Raw genomic sequence first — 22460 nt, 5'->3', positions numbered from 1 at the left:
TTTGATCTGTACGATTTCGATTAAAACGATCGCTATTCTCTATCGTTTTAGTGCGGACAAAAGACTAAAATGCATCGAAATGCACGCGTCACGTGAAAAGGAATTAGTGTGAACGGGACCTCAGTTTTACTGGATTTTAACTTATCAGGGATCACAATCCTTCTGCGATTTGTATTTTATTAAACTGAACCACAGCTGCAAAACGACCTTTACATGTAAATTTACAATGATGCAGCGTAAAAACAATTTTTTCATTTTGTCCATACACTTAGCGAAAACTTTGTTGTCAAATCACGTTTGAGCTTACCTGCTCTTTACTGTAGAAAATAATTTGTAAGTAGCAATCGTGTCAGTCTATACAAGTATTTTGCACAAATATGCTCCCAGCTTCGGACACGTATTCTTTAGGTTATCAACCATTAGTAATAATAGTCAAACAATATGCAAGTTTCACAGAAATATATCGACAGAAATTTCAGATGATCAACTGTTGCCTCGGCTCAAATTACCTATTAAAACAAACAAAGCAAGACAAATTAAAAGTGATGTGCGAAAATTTCACGGAAAGAAACGGTGGCTTATCAAGTAGCTTTTTTCTAAGTAAGTCACATGTTTTGTCAGCGTTGAAGGAGTTTCTCAGAGTAACCCTATTTCACCATGTTTGGTGTGGTGTTGATGGTGATGAGGATGACAAATGATGACCATCATTGTAATTTTGACGATGATAATTATGATGATTATGCATGGTGGTGATGATGATGATGATGATGATGACGATGATGATGATGATGCTGATGATGATGATGATGATAATGATGGTGACCATAATGGTGAGGAAGGAAGGAAGGAAGGAAAGAAGGACAGGAGGAAGGGAGGCAGGTATAACGGACAAATTGGACGAGATTGGTAGTTAAAGGGCGTTTGAATATAGCAACAATGAACGAACCTGTCAGTTCTTGAGCATCGTGGTCTCATTTCATAACCTCAGGCGTTTGACAAAACGTGTTGATGACCAAACGCCTGAGGTCTCACTGATTGGACGCAAAATGCAATATTTCTTAGTTCAGTTTTTGAAAGCATTTAACCACGAGTGATAAATATCGCAAAGCTCAAAAAACTGTACTGCACCCTTGATTTATCACTTTCTGTTCTCAGAACTGATATTGTGATTAAATTAAATTCTCTTTCAAATAGTTTTGAGCTGGAAACAACAAGTTAAGATTCTTTTGTATCCATTTTACAAAGTATTAACAAACCTGAAATGATAAATAGAATACTTTTTTGTCCATATCGAAAGCATTTGTGTGGTTAGTGGGTAAAAATACTGAAGAGCCAATAGACTCATGAAACTAGGATTTTGTAAACCAAAAAATTCCTAGCTATAGTTTTTAATAAGATGATATCATTTGAAAAAGACTTGACAATCAGTTGCCAAACTTGACTACAAACCTGTCGGATGATTTGAAGCTGGTGGTCTGGGCTGAATTCTAGCTGGACCACGTGACCTGAAGAGTGGTGCTTGGCGTTGTGGCGCTGGCTGACGAACTGGAGCCATGGCGGGCGCATTGTATCTCGGGAATGTATTTTTTGACTGAACAGCTGCATTGCTCTGGTATAGCAATAAAGGAAAAATGAAGAAAGACAATGAAGAAACGATGATATATTGTAAACGTTCCGAAAGTGAAAGGCTTGTTTTGTTAGTTTTCTCAAAATAGTTTGATCCTTGTTTCCCCAGCTGGCCGAATCAGGTAACTATAAGTACTGGACGGTTAATGGTTCGAAGCTAAGTTTGCCTTTTCATTGCTCAGTGTGTTGTTTCTGTAGCCACGAGATTAAAATTTTTGTTTTTTCCTATTGTTTTGTTATCAATTCAAATATTTGTTATCACGTTTAGTTTAGCCTTCGGAATTTAGTTTATGTGCATTTTTTCTAGCAAGTTAGTTTCTCGGCGTCGCGTTACGCAATCGTTTATTGTTTAGTTTGTTGCTTCGTTAGTCCTATTCTTTTCGTTTCAAATTAGTATAAAAGTTTTGTATTCCGCCCTTGTAAGCAGTTGTTGTTTATCCGGAGTTGCCGTACAGATCTTGTAAGTAGTTATATTTTCGCTTGTGAATTTTTGGTTTGATTTCTTGTTTGATTGTTGTACGTTCACTTTTTCTGTTCGCGTTTATTAACTCTGTATTTTTCTTTCGTTACATTTGATATAGTGAATCGCGTAAAGTATTAAAGTGTGCATTCGAAACTGTACTTGGAGTGTCCATTACATGCATTCAAAGATCTGGTGAATGCCATGTTGTCCGGATCCGAAAGTCAAAGAAGACGCCGAGCCCATTCAGAAGAAGCCATCGATAGTTTACGACTGAAGAATTCGAGGTCAGGGTATTTGTCGAGAGTCACAGCATTGTGCCGAGCCACTGAAGTTCTTCTGAATGACGCTAAAAATGTTGATGAGGTCTCAGAGAAACTACTGGAAATTAATGAAGCTTTCGCTCGCTTCGAAAGGGCCCACTACGACTACATCGCTACCTTGGCGGTTGACCTAGAAGTGTGGGAAAGCGAAGCCCGTTATTTTAAGGAACATTGTCACCGAAAAATGAATTTTGAATCGAGAATCGAGCGATGGATACAAAGCGCAACAGCACCCGCTCAGACACACGAAACCGACGATTTGCCTTCTGAAGATTCCTTGAACATCGCGAGTGGCGGCAATTCACAGTTATCCATCAGACAGCTAAGATCCAAGCAAGCACTAGCGCATTTAAAGTTAAATCAGTTGAAACAAAAACAAGAATTATTACGCCGAGAAGAAGAGACGAAATTAAAGTTGGAGGTCTTGGAAGCTCAGTATGAAGTTCAAAGGACTGATCTTCAAGTAAAGTTATTGCAAGACGAGGAGCCAATTTACTCTAACCTTTCGAACGCTTTTGAAGAACCGAATCCGTTTAATGGTGAAGTCGCAAACCCATCAAAGCAGGACGATTCTGAACTTCGGACCGAACAGAAATTTGGTTCTCAAGACGCCCAATCACGCCTGAACCCGAACGCGCGGGAATTTAACGGTTTACCAGTCGGGTCCAACGCAGCTTCCGCCTGGCCTGAAGTGGTTATGGATAAGATGGCGTTAACCATAAAGCAGGGTTTTTCGTTGCCGAAGAAGGAGCTGACAATCTTCGATGGTGATCCTCTCGAGTACTGGAACTTTATCAAATCATTTGAAAACAGCATTACAGCCAACGCATCTAGCGAAAGCGAGAAGCTCATGTATCTCCTTCAGTACACATCGGGCGTAGCAAAGGACACGATCAAATGTTGTTTAGTCATGGATTCTTCCCTGGGATACCAAATGGCAAGAAAGCTACTTGAAGAGCGATTTGGACATCCCTTCACAATTGCTTCAAAATACGTAACTAAGTTAACGGACGGGCCACCCTTAAAGCCATCGGACCGTGTGGGACTGTTAGCATTTGCAGACCAGCTAAAGGATTGCGAACATACACTGGAGTCTATCGGATATCTGGATGAAATAAACAGCGCAGATAACCTAAGAAGAATCGTTCAAAGACTGCCGTTTCATCTCCGAACAAAGTTTATTGAAGTCGCGGATCAAATCCAGCAAACTGGTCAGAGAACAAACATCAGCCACATCGCAGAATTTGTCAAGGTGAAAGCGAGAGCTGCGAACAATCCAGTGTTCGGTTGTGTGGTAGATGTTGCGCGTGGCAAACCAGATGACCAGAGGCGAACGTCAAAGGCGAAGGGAACTGCATCACCAAATGAACGTGTTACCACACTGAACACTCAAGAAACTGACCCCAGAGGAAGGCAGAGTGCGCATTACACCAAAGAATTTCCAGCCACCAGATATGCGATATGTCCAGCATGCAACGGAGCTCATTCCTTGGTGAAATGCAAGAATTTCGTCGACAAGAACTTCGAAGAACGTCTTCAAGTGATGAGAAAGGCTCAGTTATGCCATAATTGCTTTAAGTATGGTCACATCGCAGTGGGATGCCTAGCCAGGAGTACATGTGAAGTTCAAGGATGCAAGAGAAGACACCATACCCTGCTTCACCCTCCGTTTCCACAGCACCCGATGGAAAGCAGAGCTAGAGTAGCTGACCAAGGAACCCAAGTAGATAGTAGTACACCGTTACGAAGTGGACAAGCAAACAGTACCTCAGCAGGGAAAGGAAAGGTGTGCCTGAGGGTAGTCCCTGTGAAAGTGCGAAAGCATGATGCAAGCAAGACAGTGGAAACGTACGCCCTTATAGACAATGGTTCAGATATATCCTTATGTGACAAGAATCTGGCAATGGAGCTCGGAGTACATGGCCACCAGAAAACATTCTTCCTGACGACACAAGAGAAAGAAGATAGCCCGAGAGTGGGTCATGAAATCAGCCTAACCGTGGAGCCACTTGACGGTACTGATAAAGTAGAGGTCAAAAGACTGTGGACTGTTGATAGGTTGAACGCTTCGAGTCGAAGTATCCCGTCAGAACAAGATGCAAAGAGGTGGCCTCATCTGGAAGACATCAATCTGCCAAGTATAAGCGAGAAAGAAGTCCGGTTAATCATTGGCACCAACGCTCCAGAGGCCTTCTGGGTATTAGAAGAAAGGCGTGGTGAGAGAGGAGAGCCCTATGCCATACGCACACCCCTTGGTTGGACACTGATGGGCCCAATGGAAAAGATCCAAAGCCAAGAATGCCATGCTAACGTTAACTTTGTACGTTCAGTGGAGGTCGCAAGAGAAGATGATTGTCTCATGCAACAAGTTGAAAGGTTCTGGGCAATAGAAAACTTTGGAGTGACTCCTGACTCTAAGCCGTGTATGTCTGTGGAGGATAAAAGGGCGCTGGCGGTCATGGAACAATCTGTAAAACTCGAAGATGGTCGTTACCAAGTGGCACTTCCCTGGAAACAGTACCCACCATTCTTGCCATATAACAGACCCATGGCAGAACGAAGACTGAAAGCACTCAAGAAGAGGTTCCTACAAGATGGCGAACTGTTTGGAAACTACAAGGCCACCATGGAACAATACCTTGTTAAGAATCACGCAAGAAGAGTACCACAAAATGAGCTTCATGCAGAAGATAAGCCGCTATGGTATCTGCCTCACCACCCGGTGTTTAACAAGCCTGGAAAGACTAGAGTAGTCTTCGACTGTGCCGCAAAACACAGAGGAACATCCCTTAACGATCAGCTTCTTACTGGACCGGATCTAACCAATTCCATCGTTGGCGTGTTGACTAGATTTCGTGAGGAACAAGTCGCGTTATCTGCTGACGTTGAGTGTATGTTTCACCAGGTCAGAGTACCACCAGCCGACCAAGACGCGTTCAGATTCCTCTGGTGGCCGGATGGCGATCTAGGCGAAGAACCAGTAGATCATCGTATGGAGGTCCATTTATTTGGTGCAACATCGTCGCCTAGTTGTTCCAACTTTGCATTGAGAAGGACAGCAGATGACAACAAAGGTGAATTCACGGATGAAGTAGTGAAGACTGTCAAGAGAAACTTTTATGTTGACGACTGTCTCAAATCAGTTAAATCGTCTGAAAATGCTGTTGAAGTTGCGGATCAGCTCCGAAATATCCTCTCCAAAGGCGGATTTCGACTCACCAAGTGGTTATGTAACAGACCAGAGGTCTTGAACTCTATTCCTCAAGTTGAAAGAGCTCCATCAGTGCTAGACCTTGACCTAGACAAAGAGAAACCACCGATACAACGAACATTGGGACTTCACTGGGATATGAAGACTGACAAGTTTATGTTCAAGGTGGCCCTTAAAGACAGACCAAATACCCGCCGGGGTATACTTTCCTTGACGAGTTCCGTTTATGATCCACTTGGGTTTGTTGCACCAATCATCCTACCGGCCAAGAAACTGTTGCAAGATCTCTGTAAACAGAAGCTTGGATGGGACGATTCAATCAGCGATGTTGATAGCGAAAGGTGGGAGAAGTGGAAGAGCCAGTTGCCCAGTCTCTCTGATATAACAGTAAACAGATGCGTCAAGCCACCCTGCTTTGGAGACTTGAAGCTCGCCGAGTTACACAACTTTGCAGACGCGTCACAGATTGCATATGGGGCAGTCTCGTATCTCAGATTGGTGGATGTCGAGGATAGGATCCATTGCGCGTTTCTCGCGGGAAAATCTCGTCTGGCTCACCTTAGACCTATGACTGTGCCAAGATTGGAACTGTCAGCTGCTGTGTTAGCCGTTCAGTTAGACCAGTCTATGAGAGAGGAACTGGACATCCCGATCACGCAATCGACATTTTGGTCTGACTCCACCTGTGTGTTACAGTACATCAGAAATCAGTCAAGGAGGTTTCATACATTTGTTGCGAATCGACTGTCCGTTATTCACGAGAAATCGACACCCACCCAGTGGAGACACGTAGGTTCTGAGCTCAATCCAGCAGATGAAGTTAGCAGAGGTCTTACGGTGGAAGAAATGAGTGCAAACAGCAAATGGCTGAACGGTCCCCCGTTTTTGAGAAAGGAGGAGGAGTTTTGGCCTCGCGATCCTACAGTCCACCAACCGGAGCCATCAGAAGACGATCCGGAGATCAAACGTGACACCCAGTCCCACAGTCAATCCTTAATTCATCACCGAAGTGAAGACGTTCTCTCAAGCTTAACGGAGCAGTACTCGTCGTGGGAAAGATTGAAGAGAGCTGTTGCCTGGCTATTAAGATTCAGAACATGGTTGATCGCGCGATACCGCCAAAGTACGAGTAATGGTACAGCTCAAGGAAGTTTAGAGAGCACACCCTCCCTGACGGTGGACGAAATGCAAGAGGCTGAAAATGCTGTTATCAAACATGTACAAAGATCATCATTTCTAGAAGTCGTCGAGGCCTTGGAAAGAATTGGTTCATCCCATGGCCAGCATTCCCGTCAAGCAACTTGCGAGTTAAAGAAGTCAAAGATACCGGCTCACATGAAAAAGCTCCATCCGTTTTTGGACGAAAAAGGAATCCTTAGAGTTGGAGGAAGACTTGAAAATGCGTTAATCAAGTTTGAAGCAAAACATCCAATTGTTCTCCCTTATCGTCACCATGTTACCGATTTGATCATCTCTCAGCATCACCAGAAAACCGGTCACCTCGGTCAAGAGTACGTTTTGTCAAGTTTACGTCAATTATATTGGATAATAAAGGGACGTTCAGCTGTACGTCGAGTCATTAGCAGCTGTTTCCTTTGCAAGAAACTTGGAGCCGTGCGTGGAGAACAACTGATGGCGGACCTGCCAAAGGAAAGATTGATGTCAGGAGATCCGCCATTCTCGCATGTAGGTGTGGACTATTTTGGCCCCCTTTATGTGCGTCAAGCTCGCTCAAATGTGAAGCCTTATGGGTGCCTGTTTTCCTGTCTAGTCACTAGAGCTGCCCATATCGAAGTTGTTCATTCGCTCGACACCGATGGCTTCATTAACGCATTGCGAAGATTTATCAATCTCAGAGGAAATTCAACCACCATATGCAGCGACAACGGGACAAATTTTCGCGCTGGAGAGAAAGAGATCCGTGAATCGTTAGAGGATTGGAATCAGCAGTCAATCCACGAATTTCTACGCCAGAGGAAAGTCATTTGGAAATTTAATCCACCTTCAGCGTCGCATATGGGAGGTGCCTGGGAACGGATTATTCGATCTATTCGTAAGATTCTGAGGGCGTTGCTGGGGCAACAACTTATCTCCGACGAAATGCTGAGAACCATGATGACCGAAGTTCAAGGGATCTTGAACAGTCGACCCTTGACCCCAGTTAGCAGCGACCCGAAAGACCTCGAGCCACTTACACCAAACCATCTGTTGTTGCTGAGAGCCAATCCAAATTTACCCGTCGGCATTTTCAGCAAGGAAGATGTTTACAGCAAGCGCCGTTGGCGCCAAGTGCAGTACATGTCCGATATTTTTTGGAAGCGCTGGCTTAAGGAGTATTTGCCAACCCTTCAAGAGAGAACAAAGTGGTCAGAGCCTCGTCGTTGTTTAGCGATCGGCGATCTAGTATTGATCGCGGATGAAAACGTCCACCGTGGAAAATGGCCGCTAGCCAGAGTAACCGATGTTTACCATGGAAAGGATGGATATGTCAGATCTGCCAAGGTTGAAACGAGTTCGACAATTCTCATTAGACCGGTGACAAAACTATGCTTCCTCGAAGGAGATAAAGTGCGTTAATTCAAGTAGCTGAACTTTGAGCAAAGAACTTGTTTCTTCAGAAATAAAAGGGTTTAAAAACACTTACAATTCTAGTCAAAAAACGACTTAAACGCTCGTGTCAAGTTGGTGACGCTATAACGAACTCTTAGACTTAAGTAGTTCATTGGGGCCGGTGTGTAGCCACGAGATTAAAATTTTTGTTTTTTCCTATTGTTTTGTTATCAATTCAAATATTTGTTATCACGTTTAGTTTAGCCTTCGGAATTTAGTTTATGTGCATTTTTTCTAGCAAGTTAGTTTCTCGGCGTCGCGTTACGCAATCGTTTGTTTAGTTTGTTGCTTCGTTAGTCCTATTCTTTTCGTTTCAAATTAGTATAAAAGTTTTGTATTCCGCCCTTGTAAGCAGTTGTTGTTTATCCGGAGTTGCCGTACAGATCTTGTAAGTAGTTATATTTTCGCTTGTGAATTTTTGGTTTGATTTCTTGTTTGATTGTTGTACGTTCACTTTTTCTGTTCGCGTTTATTAACTCTGTATTTTTCTTTCGTTACATTTGATATAGTGAATCGCGTAAAGTATTAAAGTGTGCATTCGAAACTGTACTTGGAGTGTCCATTACAGTTTCCTTGAGCAATAAACTTTGCTCCACATTGTCTCTCTTCACCCAGGCGTATAAATGGGTACCGGCGACATACTGCTGGACGAAGCCTGCAATGGACGAGTCTGCCATCCAGGAGAGAGTAACAAGACTCGTTGCTACAGAAACGGGGTTAAACTACGGCCGTGTGGGCCACTTAGGCTCAAGTGCGACAACCGACCCTACCTTTATCTATAAACAAAAAGGAGGGAAAAAAGTCTGACAGTTCAGTTTTTTGTTGTTGTTTTAACAATTTTCTAGTTTAGTGACGGTTTAAGGCTCCGAAAATGGAATCATATTTTAAACACATGTGCCAAAATCTGGTTCTCAATACAGAAACGTAAACTCCGTTGCATATATTAATCAGATAATCAGATATACTTTTCAGTTTATAAAAAAGTAGTACTTTGCGCCCGACGTTAGGCTATTTTCAGAAGTGGAGAATGCTATTTACCTTTAAATTGGATGGAACAAATTCTTCAGCGAATACATTCAAAGAACTTTCTGTTTTCGCAAATGCAATTCTGTGAAAACAAAAATGCAGTATAGTCAACGCACAACTTTGTAATAATACTTTTTTTCGGAAGAGATTAATACAGATAGAGGCTCCTGCAATAGTTATGGGGTCCTGTTGAGGGCAATCATAAGCGACCACTAGCAAGTAGAACTCAATAGCTTTTCTTCCAGTGGTCATATCTTTTTGTTTGATATCCAGACACAAACTTTAGGATCACCCTATGAAGAAAAATAAACAGTAATACAGTTTACAGACTCAAAAGTTATAACAATCTGGAACAGCATGATAATCAGCACTACAGCCAAAAGTTTTGACTAACAAAATCTCACCGGGGATCTTTGTCCATGAGCACATTTGCTGCTACAACATCTGCTGGCGATGACGATTCTATTTTTTGCGGAATGTGAAACTGCTTCAGAGGAACAAACTCCATAGCTTCGGCGTTCAGCCGGGTCGCTTTTTGTTCAACTTTGTCTGCAGTTCTGTTATAATATTGGGCAAAAAATGAGCAGATCTAAGGAAAATATGTCACTAAAGTTTAACCCTCTCCCTGCCAAGACAGCCCAGCTGGAAAAAGAATTTAAGCAATCCAAAATTTCAATTTATGAAAAATAATGGCAAACAAACAGCGCCAAAAATGTACCACTCAGTAGCTCTTATTTCGTAGGTCTCACATAAGAATTTCATGCACAGACTGCACAGACTGAAAAGTCAGGCAACCATTTTATACATTGGAGCACCACAGGAAAGCGCTGCGCAAAAATAGCTTTCAGTTGAATGATTGTAGTTAAGGATTTCGTTAATCCTCAGACTCTAAAGCTTAAGTTTGAACCTTCCGATAAAAAGGTAAAAAGCACCACAGGGGAGTACTGTCCGACAGCTTGCATTTTATGGGCCACACTTAAGCGACTAATATACAGTCTCAAAATTTACAACCATGCTATATCAGATGAAGTTTGTCTAAAGGAAGAACTATCGCAAATCTTACCCAGTTTCCTCGTTGTTGTTTACAGTCTCTGCTCCGTCGTTCTTGGGGGATTCTGTAATGCGCATGCTCTGATAAAAGAGAGAATTTTTTAGCACAACTTAATTTGTAAACAGTGAAGGAGTTTTCGTTGCGTTGACGTTATTAAGAGAGAAGAAAGGTTGTGATGTTTAACAACGCAAGCAAAATCTCGACAAATATCGCAATCTTTTTAACGAGATTTTTGACCTTCAAGTTAGGGGCCACTAGTTATTCAGTTGAAGTACTGTCCCCTGTTACCCTCTTTAAATAAAGTTGATTGTATTGTATTGATTGTAAGTTAATGCGTAGACCTTAAACTTCGAGAAGAAGTTAAGTGCAGACCAACCTGGTAAAGTAATTACCTGTAAAAGGCTGCCCGAAAGTGCGTGAAATGTGCCAAGTACTTGAGCCAAGTCATTTCGTGTTGGGGTCTTACCTCTCATGACGTTATCTTATCATCTTGAAAGCTCGAAATAAAAGCCTAAAAGCTCAGGTTCATCCCCTATTTCTTCCTTGTGTGTGTGAACAGCTTTATCTTGAAGCACGATCTCTAGAAAAACTCTGACATTGCGACGAAAACTTTAGTGCTGCGAATTCAGCGAGGCGTCACGTCACGTGACATCACGTTCTACTCGGCTCGACTCCCCGTGTGGTTTGGGGAGACTTTTAAATTGTTACGGTGGAAAACTGGAGCTGGAAAATACGTTTGAAATAAACCAACTTCCTGTCGTAATTACAGCTTAAAATTTACCATGGATAGCACTCTTCAATCACTCTTTTGAATGCTAAACAGAAAAGGCAAATTAATTTTTCTTTCATCACAGCAGCAAATTATGCTGTCAATTTACATAGCAAATTTACCTGAGGGATGAACTCCTGCGCTTCAGCATTTAATCCCACGGAAGAACTCAAAGTCGAAGTCACATTAGCCTGGGAACGAATCAATTCGTAAAGCTGATATTAATGTAAAATGAAAACAACAGAATTTTAAAAATATTATAAATAGGCATTAACTTCTCAATAGTTATGGTTGAAGACACCACATCAAAACAAATTTTTAAGGCTGTTTTTCTATCAATCTAGTTCTTGTCTGGTGTTAGATTAGTAAATAAAAACGAGATATTGATACAGAGATTATGCTGGTCATTTACGCGAGCAACAAATTCGTGCAGTCTACTTTACTTTAGCTCTCTAAGTCCCACGGAGGAATGTCCAAAAGCCGTCAACGCTGAGCATTGACGGCTTTTGGACATTCCTCCGGCTGTCAACCTAACTTCAAAGAAATCGTCCATTAGCAAGCTCAAACGGCAAAATCTTTTTCAAAGAGGTAATAAAATAAAAGAAACATTGTCACGGAAATTTTTCTTTACTTGGTCAAAACTGCTCAAATATTTGACAAGGTATCTTTTCTCCAACATTAAATTACTCTTAGAGCACGGGGTGGAAAATATCAAGTCGGATTTCTCCTATTGCGAAAGACAAACTAATCAGTTTTGAGAATGATGTATTATTCAGTAAGTGACACAGGCATTCTCGGAAAAAAAATCTGAGTGCTCCTATCAGGAGTCGAACCTAAGACCTTCCGATTACTAGTTCGGATGCTCTACCACTGAGCTACAGGAGACTCGTGGGAGCTAAGGCCATTAAACTAGGTTCATATAATCAGTTTTGTTTAGCAATTTCTCCAAAATACACAGGAAGAACTTGAAAACATTTGCCTTTTTTTTTTCAAGTTGCAATCCATTTCCATCCTATCCATTTATAGCGAAAAATAATTAACACCATCTCCTGGGTAACAAAACTGAAGCATTGTTGTAACGTTTAATCGATTCAAATATGCTTTTTTTTGCCTATTTAAATTAATATTAAAGATACAAATTAAATTGAAAATAATTTCTAATCCTGGGCGTACCCAGCTCAACTTTGCATTGGAGGCTGTCCAGCCCTGGCCATGTTTTTTACAAAAATATCTAACATCCTTTCCCCTGCTTTTGACTTGAACTGAAAAAAAAGAAGACCCACTAAAGAGAGCCACTGCCCCCTCTCCATAAACACAGAGAGATACAAATAGTTTCGTGAATTAATGACAAACCCAGGCCCGCTTACCATTTCCTCTTTACAAGGAATCTCATAGTCAGATGCAGCTTTCATAGCAGGAGTTTCCACGTTGATGGCGATCTCCTTGAAGCAATCATTGTGCGAAATCGTGCTGATCGTCTCCTTTTCAAGAGTAATCTCCTTGACAACACTGGCTTTTTCGATCTCAAAAGCAAATTCGGGAACTACTGCAGTGACAGCTTGAAATTTTAAAGAACACTCTTGAGCGCTCTCAAAAACTGTCTCCTTCTCGAAGGAGATGATATTCTTGCTTGCAGTGACGATCTCTGTCGATGTAGAAATCTCAGGCGCGGACGCTTGTACATTTTCCACATCAACAGGTATTGCAACGGATATCTCCGCGGTTGGCTCCAACGCCACTTTGGCGCTGTCATCATCGCCTGTAGATTCTGTAATGGTATTCTATCGAAATAAAACAAGACGAGGTACATATAGTACACTAGCTCTTACTATGACCAAATTAAAACAAAAAAATATTTATGTCGAGAAATCGCGAGTTCAAAATAGCCGAATGTCACATGCTGCATAACATTGGTGGTTACGGCATTTGAAGCATGAAGCGAATACGTTTCAGTTTTTGAGAAAGATTAAGAGAATTTGGAAAAAATAGATGTTCTAGATAGGGATACTGCTTCAAGTAGCAACTAGTTTATCAAACTTCAAAACAGTTTTTTTTGCTCATTATTCCAACAGTACCTGTACTTGTTTCCACAATTTGGAAAACTCTTTTAGCGTGCACAAATAGAAAACAGAAAGCGATATCTGAAGTATTTTTCTTAGATACTCTCGTTGGGTGTCCCTAAATCTTGACTTTTGAAATGCGGAATCTTCCATATTGAAAGACGAAATCTTATTTATTTAGCTCTTTACATTCTTAGTATTACTTACCAGTTTTACGTCTTCTCCTTTCATACATTCAAGCTGCGACGCATTTTTAATGCTGAAAAAAAATGCGTGGTAATTAAATCAATAAATTTTTTCTGCTTTTCTCCACTCTTAAGCGATATTTTTTTTAAGATTCGCATTTTGCAATATTTCCTTTTAGAATTTTCCCTTAAATTGTGCGTATTATATTCTTTTTGGCTCGCAGATCACGTGCTTAGCTGTTATTGCTGACTAAGTTAAACGTTTAACTTTCAAAGTTAAACGACTATAAATTCAGTAGACTCCAAAACAAGGTTTTAAAATGCCTAATAGTACTTTCACTTCCTAACAAGCGCCTTGGGACTTTATATTAAGGGTTTGGCGACTACTACTGTCAAAATAGTGTTGAGACTAGAACTGAAAAGTTGTAAATTTGAGCTTAAATAATTAAGCTGCCGCTTTCTAGACGTTCCGTCGATGTCCCTAACCGCGCCGTTTTTCACCACTGATCGAAACAGTAAACGCAAAATTACCTTTTCTGGACTATGATATTTCCTCCAGTAACTGCATTTCGTTGAGAATAATACTTCCATGTCTTATGTGCCGCTATAAAACCACACCAAAAAGTCCCAAGAACCATCTTTGCACTTTGCAAGAACGTTTTACGCTTCTTTGAATTAATTACTTCAGATGACGTGTTAATGATTAATTTCCCAATTTGTAAGAATCTGGAACACATTCCGCGCTCGTGATTTTGGTTATGTCACCTCTGTAGAGTTTTAATCAATTGTCACTTGTTTCGATTAATTAAGGAATATTAAATAGATTTGAATCTGACTTTCAAAATTTATTCAGTGCGTGCCCATCTTGTCCGCGACTAAATCAGCAAATCAACATTTCCATACGGGATACTTTTGATTAAAATAAAAAAGTGAAACTTATCAAACCTATGTTTGGTTTATCTACAGAGTTGATAACTGAAGGTAATTTGGCCACCGTAGAGAGATTCGAGTGCTGACCTTGTTCCGTGAAGACAAGAACTCACGCCAATGTGGAGATATCTGGCGTATTTATTGGGATTATAATTCGATTCAAGTAAAATGAAAAATATCGTTGGCACTCGGCCTTACAACGCTCAAATGTAACAACAGGATAAAAGAAATTAAACAAACGAAGAAAACTCACTTCTGTAACTCCACATTCAACGCATACATGTAAACTGTCAGTCCAACGTTAATTCATCCAGGTTAGCTCAATATTTCAAAGTTTTAACATTGCTTTGTCACAGGTTAGCTCAATATAAAACATTACTTTCTCAACAGGTTACCTTGCTTAATCTTTTAACTGATTCAACTCGCGCGATCATTACGCGTCTTCACGCGAATTTAGATATATCACGCGCAAGACAGCGCGTGCAAACAGCGCGCGCGGAGATACAAAAGTTTACAATGTAAATGTTCATCCGAATAGACGTTTCGAGTGTTAGACCTTCATCAAGTGAATCAAGGAGTTGTGGGTTGTACTGTATGCAGCGGCATGGTAAGGTAGAAAACAAGTATAAATTAGTTGAATGAAAAGCGTTCGTTGATTCCACGGGAATTATAAAGAGTGACGATTTAGAAGATGGGTTTTTAATTTGTTCTAAAGTTTTGAGGGAGTTCTGTGTTACCCCTGATGTAGAGAAATAATACAGACTGCCATGTGTTTGTTAGAGTGGTTAGCCTGATTAATGCATCCTTGTCATTGTTTTTCAACATCACTAAGATGTTCGTGAAATCGGTCTCCTAATCTCCTTCCTGCTTCACCAGCGTATAACTATTTTCATAGAGTGCATTTTATGCAATAAATAACATTAGCGGACGTGCGTTTAAAGCGATCATTGATCAATGATTTTAATAGATCGCTTGGGTTCCTAAATTTTGTCACCTTTATGAATGAACAAGTTTTGCACCGTGCGCGCGCACATTTAAAACTATCAGGTTGATTGTCGGATTTGAATGCGCTTCCACTAGAAAGATGCCTATGCATTTATCGCGTTTGAATGAAATTAGTGGAGGTTGTAAAAAGATTGTGCCAGTTTCAGGGTCATTTTGGAGCAACTTAAAGTTGTTCGAAATTATGCTTTTGACGGAATGGTTGAGTTGATGAAAGGTAAAATCGCGAATGGAATTTTCTCGTTCGTTTCCTTCTGTGACGTTTACAGTGCTGACTGTCAGTCAGTTTGTTGAGCACGGTGTCGGCCCGAATTGACAATATAATCGGAATAGCCACGCGCTTTGAAGTATTGCCGCAATTCGTCTGATTTGCTCGAAAAATCAGAGTCATCACTGCATAAACGTCGAAGTCTGGGAAATTGAGAATAGGGAATGGAGTTCCTCGCGTGCGACGGACGAGAAGATGAATATCGTAAATAACTGTGTGAGTCTGTAGGATTGTTATGCATACTGATGGCGAGACTGTCGCCTTTAATTGAAACTTTGATTTCAAGGAAGGCCACCGAGGTTTCAGATTTCAAGGCCCGGTAAAAGGAATTCACAGAAGTGATAAGCTTTGCTTGATGAAGTTACCCCCTAAACAGACTCCGATGTAGGGGCAGTAAATTTAACGGGTTTTTTTTTCGGTCATACTGGTTGGAAAATTGATTTTCTATGTACACATAGCCTACGAAAAGATTAGCGTAGCTTGGACTCATTTTGGTGCCCATCGCTACACTGTTGAGTTGTTTGTAGTAGTGCTCGCCAAATGAGAAACAATTAACTGTCAAAACTAGTTCGGCTAATCGAAGTTTCTGTGCGGGGTGCTTCAACCGCGCGTTGGTTGAAAAAAAATATTTTAGTGCTTGAAGTCCTTCGTCATGGAAGATGACAGTATATTACGAGGTGATGACCATCGTGAGGATGAATTTGTTTTCAAGTGGAAAATTATGGGGTCAGTGAAATTTCTAAAGCGTGGTTAGTGTCTCTGATGTAGGACTGTGAGGATTTAACGATGGGTGCTATAATTAGGTCCAAGTAACTAGAAATGAATTCGATGGGGCAACTACAAGCGGAAACAATTGGTCGACCCGGGTTGTTAGTTTTGTAAATTTTAGGTTTGGAGTAAATGCATAACGTTCTTGGAGTAGTAATAATAAGATTTTGATCAAGGGCTTAAATTTGGTGCCTTAGATTTTTGTTATCACAGTCTTGTATTATTGGAGGGGAGATCATTTGACAAAATATTGAATACTTTATGTGAACTTTTGCGGCCGAAGATAAAACACTGAGAAAAATCTAGGGGTCACTTTGAAAATTCACTGACAAAAGATTTGTGCGCGAAAAGCATGCATTGTGTTTTTTTAAAAAATCTTTATTCCTTTTTTCTATCACCCCTTTTTATTTTGCGAATTGCTTTGAAAACATCAACATGAAAGCAATCTTTCCTACTTATCTTTGACTTAGTCACCTTCGTTTCAACATCGTTTCTAGGATCGCCGTTCAGCTCCGACAGGCGTTTTCATCATAAAACAATGGCAAGTTTAGGTCTCGTGGCATTTTTTTTTTCTGTCGAAAATGAAGCATTTATCTACAATACTCCACTTTTGACTTGGATCACTTAAAAAAAAACATTATCATCATCATCATCATCATCATCATCATCATTATCATCATCATTATCTACTGGGCCAAGATTATTCCGACCTGGTTTAGAACTAGTGCTCTCATTATTGTTTTGTTTGTTTCTTTTCGCTGGTGTCGCGTAAAATATTACTTTGTGTCAACCTTGCACAACCCTCAATAACAATTGTGTGTTTTCGTTGTCAGGCAATGTATGCCGCAGTACATGATGCAGCACTTGTCATTGGTAAAGCTACGGAGAATTTCCTGAAAAGTGCAGATGGAGAAGGGATTCTACTGTCATATCGAGTCAACAGAAGCTGCCCTTTACGAAATACGAAAAATGAAGACATGCAACTAGGGAAAAGAATGCTGAATGAAATAAAAAAAGTAAGAAGCAGTTGGTTGCTTATTGCTTCTTCTTGGTCTAATGGCGAATTGACTGATTGTTTCACTTCTAATTGGCTGAGAGAATAACGCGATCATAGAGCGAGCTAACGCCAAAACTAGATATGAATAGATATGAATTCATATCTGCTTTTGTTTTGTCTTGAAAAACGCACTGAAAGTCGTTCTATCACTACGGTTATTTAATCAATATCGCCTATATTTCGGGCAACTGACTTGAACAGGAGAAACCTCAAGTGAAAGTTGTTCAACGACATCGAGGCCAAGTCCATTGTACATTATGATCAGACATATAGGTCCTACCAACGTGAAATTTAAAGGATCTCCCTCAGCCAGTGTGCATTCCGGACGTTTTTTATTGTTTGTTCATGCCTTTTTTTTGGTTATGCACCGTGCGATCTCGGAAAATCACAGCCGTGCATGAAGATGCCCAGTTTGCAAAGATGTATCCTGAACAGTTTGCTGGCTCTTTGACATGTAGCAACATGACATCTTTTATTAAAGATACTTCGAGAATCAAGGGTTTTTTCCTTCTTTTCCAAAAAATTATTACTAATAGGCGCTCGGCGTGCAAGGTAGACTGGTTGAGTTAAACCCTTCCCCTACATTAAATTCGACACGCCAGTTGTAGCACGGCGTATTGAAATTATGCGATCAACCTGTGTCACTGAACCAGTCACCGAGACATTCCCTGAGGGTAACTGTTTAATACAGATTTAACTGTATGTCCCTTAAAGGTATGTTTCTTCTCAGAAAAGAACCGAAAATATGTATTTGTTTTACCTTCTTGCTCACAGGTGAGGTTAACGAGGAAGGGTTTGACGGGACGTGTGGAGTTTGATGATCAGACGGGTGAACGGCTTGTTCACGATGGAATGGACATCTTGAACGTCCTTTCAAAAGACGTTGTACAGGTAAAAACTATAACGTCTGATCAAACACATTTAACTCGAAGAACTTGATGGGAACATGTCGCGGGGACAAAGTTTCAAATTCGTGTGGCAAAGGTTTAAAAGTATCAGTACACAGGGGAGGCGTCCCTGCAACACGTCCGTAGGAAAATCTGCGTTCCGTTTTCTCTTGCATGTACAGTGGTGCCGGTTTCTTACAATACTGCTGTTTATTGTGTTGTACAAAGTGATTCTAATTCAAAATGAAAATGAAAACCTGAAAAAAACGTTTGTCAGTTCTAATTTTGAGCTTGAGTCTTTTAGACGTGAAAGAAAATGTCTTGCACTTTGCAAAGCGCTCGCGTTTTTTTGCTAAGTTAATTATTTTTTTCAGCAAAGTCCAGGTCGGTTGGTGTTTCGCAGCAACTTCGCTGCAAAAGATGCGAAACTCGAATTCTGATGGCAGAGCAAGTCTAGTTTGATTGTAATTGCTAAATTGACAACGCACTGCAGAGCGATACTACTTTCCTGGCCCTAACTAGCTTTCGCCTCGAATTGTCTTGCTCATCAGGTGGGCTCATGGAAACCAAAGCCAGGTGAGAATGACAACTCTGTTTCGTCGAAAAAAAGCGAGGAGCCTCGCTGGCTTGGGTCTTTCTCCGAATTTGTCAAGTGCCACAATCCTGGTAACCCTGGTGCTGGTGAGGAAATGAGGCGTCCAAAGCTGACAGTTACGACAGTGCTGGTAAGGGAGAGAGAGAGAGAGCTCAACACACGACCATCCCACCAATGCCATCAATTCAATATGGCGACTAATTTGCAGTGTACCTTCTTATTACATGGATACATCTTAAGGCCCGTTTAAACCGTTTCAACATTTCCTTTGATCTTGAAAATGTTGAATGGCGTTGAAACCGTTTGAACACTCGGCTTATTCAACATTTTCCCAAAATTCGTTTAAACGGGCGTTCATAAATAAAGGAATGCCTTCCCAACTTGACCGGGGTGAGACGCAAAAAATAGGAAAGTTCGCTAAAGATTATTTTTTGCTTTGAGACCTAAAAGACTGATAATAAGTTTTTTCTGACTCTGTGAGTTAAATTAACATCGTCGTAGTGAATGCTTTCAACACGGTCTTAGTCACCTTTATCCTTTTATACACCTCAATTGCCTTTCATAGAATAAGACACCCTTTTCACATACCTGCAGTAGAACAAGTGCACCAAGTTTGGGTTGGTCTGTTCGAGAGACTTTGAAAGGCCCTCTTTAATACCTAAATGGAAGTCTTCCATATCCCTTTTCTATACCTCAGCTCGTGAAAGTTCTACCATTTTATATACCTCCAGCCTGAAAAATTTTCCCCTTTCGGGCCTACCTGTAGCCTCCCCGTATAGTCCATTATAGGGAGTACCCACCCTCTCCGGGCTTAGTTATCAGGCTGTGTGTTTGTACGAGGAAGAGGGGAGAATACAACTTGATGACAATTGATGAAGTTTCATCAACCCAATGGGGAGATATTATTGTGGTCAAGGATAAAATTGAACTTCCTTGTATTTCCCCTCCGTGACGATCACCAATATGGCAGAGTAAATAGCCTATACGAGCCCCTTTCACAAAAAATTCCCAACAAAATGAGAAGAATAATCCCCTTAGTCTCTTTAGTCCTCTTTGTAATGAGAATTCAACTTAAACAATTCTCGGGTCTTTACCTTACGGGAGTAGAGCAACATGTTGCCTTTGAGATTTAAAAAGTCCCACTAAGATTTGTCCGCTGCTTATTAAAATAAATCTTGATCTTCACAGGAGCCACCTTTCGTGGAAATTAAAAACAAATCACAAAAACTCGCAGACGTTGCTGGGAAGGTGAAAGACGGAGATCTCCAAGGATTTCTTATTGATTTGATCAAGGCTTTGGCAGAGGAGGCAAAATTTGACTACGACCTGTATCTACGGAGCGATACGGCTTACCAACCCATGATAGACGAACTGACGAGACAGGTACTGAGTGTACCTATTCATAGTTTAATATTTTTGCTAATTGCTGCTCTTAATTTCACCAACTTAAATTGTGTCGCCTTAACCCATAGGCTTAAAGCGGTGTAAATGGAGGACATAACAGAGCGGCGCGAAGATATGAATTTTATTTTCGAGTGAAAAAATATTTTTTTTTTAACATGAGAATATAAAATTCATATCTTCCACCCACCGTTTAACTTTTTTATTCTTGTACAGACCAAAACTATATATTTGCACAAACAACCGTGAAAAGCAGGAAATGACGTCATCGATATCTCACTAATGAGGATATGAAAAAAAAAAAATAGGCCACTCGGGTCCCAGATGTAGTTTCGTATGAATTTTACGAGTGGTGTATTTTCCGGTAAAACGCTCGAGTCAATTTAATAAGAATGTATGTTAAATAAGGGCATATGAGTTAAGGGCTATCTCCTAAAATGTTTCTAATAGGAAAGAGACATGGCGCTGGCTCCAATAACGATAACCGCTGGACGAGAAGAAAATATTGACTTCAGTAAGCCGTTCATGGATTTTAGTCTGAGCCTAATCATGCAGAAGCCAGGAGAACCACCCATTAACAACTTTGCTTTTCTCCAACCATTCACTGGAGGTGTGTGGCTCTCAACAATTGGAGTGGTAAGTCCGCACCTTTACTCTTTGGAAACACAATCAGGGTATGGTACGATACTTATAAAGGTCACTTTTACGGAGATCATGTTGTATTTAAATAAAAGGTTAGAGTCAATAAGGTGAAAGGAGAATGCAGGCGTCGCGTTTTAATAACAGACCAATTTCGAAATCGTAAAATTCTAGCTTTGCTACGAAGCTTAGGGGAAAACAAAAACAAAGAAAAGCGTTTCTAACACGCGCTCAAGGCACATTTGAAATCTCCCTCAATGAAGGTTAAAAAAAGTCGAGAGATTGGGACAAGGCCATCGAAAAGCTGTAGATGACAGTGCCTTGCAGAGATCGGACGTTCACGGTTCAGGCAACTCGAATACCTCTGACAAAAACATCAATCGAGGTAGACGAAAAATTGGCGCCTTCAGTTGTTATCCGCATAATCGTCCTTATAATAATTTCCTTCCTCTGTCTTGTATTCTCAAGATCATCATCGTCATCATTATCATTATCACCTTTCTCATTCGCATCATGACCATCATCATCATCCTCAAGGATCCTCATCTTTCCCCTCTTCGACATCATTCCTGCGGGCTACTTGTTCTTGCATACGATCGAGAATGTTTGGTTTATCAACAGAGTTGATAACTAAAGGTAAATTGGCCACCGTAAAAAGATTCGAGTGCTAGCATAAACTGGTCATAAAATGAAACGAAACCGCAAAATAATGGCTTAAATCTATTGACTCAGAATTTATACTAGAAAAACAAACACAGCATCGTGTAACGATAATTATTGGATTGAGGATCAAAAAGGTACAATGTCGCAGTTCAAACTATGCCATTAGGATCAGTGGCGTTTCAGCTCTTAGGGATTTGGAGGTACAAGTTTTATGTGATCGTGGGATCTAAATAAGTTGCACCCAAGGAATCAGGATAAAAGATCAGAATTTAAAAAAGAAAAATTGAGATAAGTGGTGGTCAAAATTGTACACTATTTGTATTGATTACGTTAAGCTAGAGTTGATCTGTCAATACACGTGGATCATGTCTGCTTGCTGTTAAGAACTTTACCGATGCTCAAGGCAGTTTTCAAAGTAAATGCTTCTCATTGGTCTTTTTTAATTTAAATCACATTCTTCAATTTCCCAAATTTCTATGACGATAAAAAGTACGAAATGTACTTTTCCTTTCAGGTACTGTTTATAACTGTCATGATGTGTGTTATGGACTTCTTGACTCCCTTTGGCTACCGTGCCCGAGCCCGCGAATCAGATGACGAACCCGGAAACGAGTTTACCCTGTTAAACAGTCTGTGGTTTGCAACCGCTTCCGTTCTGCAGCAGGGTCCTGATAATACTCCACTGGCCCCTTCAGGCCGACTGTTGGCTTCAACTTTTTGGTTCTTTATTTTGATCTTAATCTCCACCTACACAGCCAACCTTGCAGCTTTCTTTACAAGTAGGTTAAAATTCAATTCAATTCTTAAGTCTTTTAGAACAACTCAACATTATCAGTCCTTCTTTTAGATTTGAGGTCCTCCAGCGATGGTCCAGCGTGTTCGAAGGCTGTATCCCCGAAACGTTTACATTTCTTCCTAGGAAAATATCA

General features: G+C 40.7%; 3 protein-coding genes and 1 pseudogene across 6 annotated transcripts in view; 2 read left to right on the top strand and 2 right to left on the bottom strand.

The window, feature by feature from the left end:
* The window catches only part of LOC146479517 (glutamate receptor 2-like), a 38402-nt gene that overhangs the window by 9045 nt on the left and 6897 nt on the right, over window positions 1-22460 (top strand). For both annotated transcript variants that reach the window (XM_085110350.1, XM_085110349.1), the window contains exons 7-12: window positions 17123-17305; window positions 18121-18237; window positions 18785-18958; window positions 20017-20211; window positions 20680-20865; window positions 22046-22310. In XM_085110350.1, coding sequence (XP_084966476.1) covers window positions 17123-17305; window positions 18121-18237; window positions 18785-18958; window positions 20017-20211; window positions 20680-20865; window positions 22046-22310 — 1120 coding nt within the window. The remainder of the gene's footprint in view (window positions 1-17122; window positions 17306-18120; window positions 18238-18784; window positions 18959-20016; window positions 20212-20679; window positions 20866-22045; window positions 22311-22460) is intronic.
* On the bottom strand, window positions 214-13981 carry LOC146479519 (uncharacterized). Of its 3 annotated transcripts, none has more exons than XM_085110352.1 (9): window positions 13853-13981; window positions 13344-13395; window positions 12444-12844; window positions 11199-11267; window positions 10320-10387; window positions 9661-9813; window positions 9269-9338; window positions 1450-1609; window positions 214-509 (listed from the first exon to the last, which is right to left on the bottom strand). In XM_085110352.1, the coding sequence occupies exons 2-9, from the start codon at window positions 13369-13371 to the stop codon at window positions 484-486; spliced, it is 975 nt and encodes a 324-aa protein (XP_084966478.1). In that variant the 5' UTR covers window positions 13372-13395; window positions 13853-13981; the 3' UTR covers window positions 214-483. The 3 variants fall into 3 exon arrangements, with proteins under 3 accessions (XP_084966478.1, XP_084966477.1, XP_084966479.1); XM_085110351.1 differs by having other exon boundaries at window positions 12444-12857; window positions 13853-13975; XM_085110353.1 differs by lacking the exon at window positions 9661-9813 and having other exon boundaries at window positions 12444-12857; window positions 13853-13975.
* LOC146479520 (uncharacterized) lies at window positions 1826-8197 on the top strand. Its single transcript, XM_085110260.1, has one exon. It carries the CDS (start codon window positions 2291-2293, stop codon window positions 8195-8197), a length of 5907 nt encoding a protein of 1968 aa, XP_084966386.1. The 5' UTR covers window positions 1826-2290.
* LOC146479518 (uncharacterized) lies at window positions 15141-16777 on the bottom strand (annotated as a pseudogene).

Source organism: Pavona decussata, unplaced genomic scaffold (genome assembly GCF_977016875.1).
Source record: "Pavona decussata unplaced genomic scaffold, jaPavDecu1.1 SCAFFOLD_58, whole genome shotgun sequence".
Lineage (NCBI taxonomy): Eukaryota > Metazoa > Cnidaria > Anthozoa > Scleractinia > Agariciidae > Pavona > Pavona decussata.
This window is presented reverse-complemented; position numbering and strand designations above follow the sequence as displayed.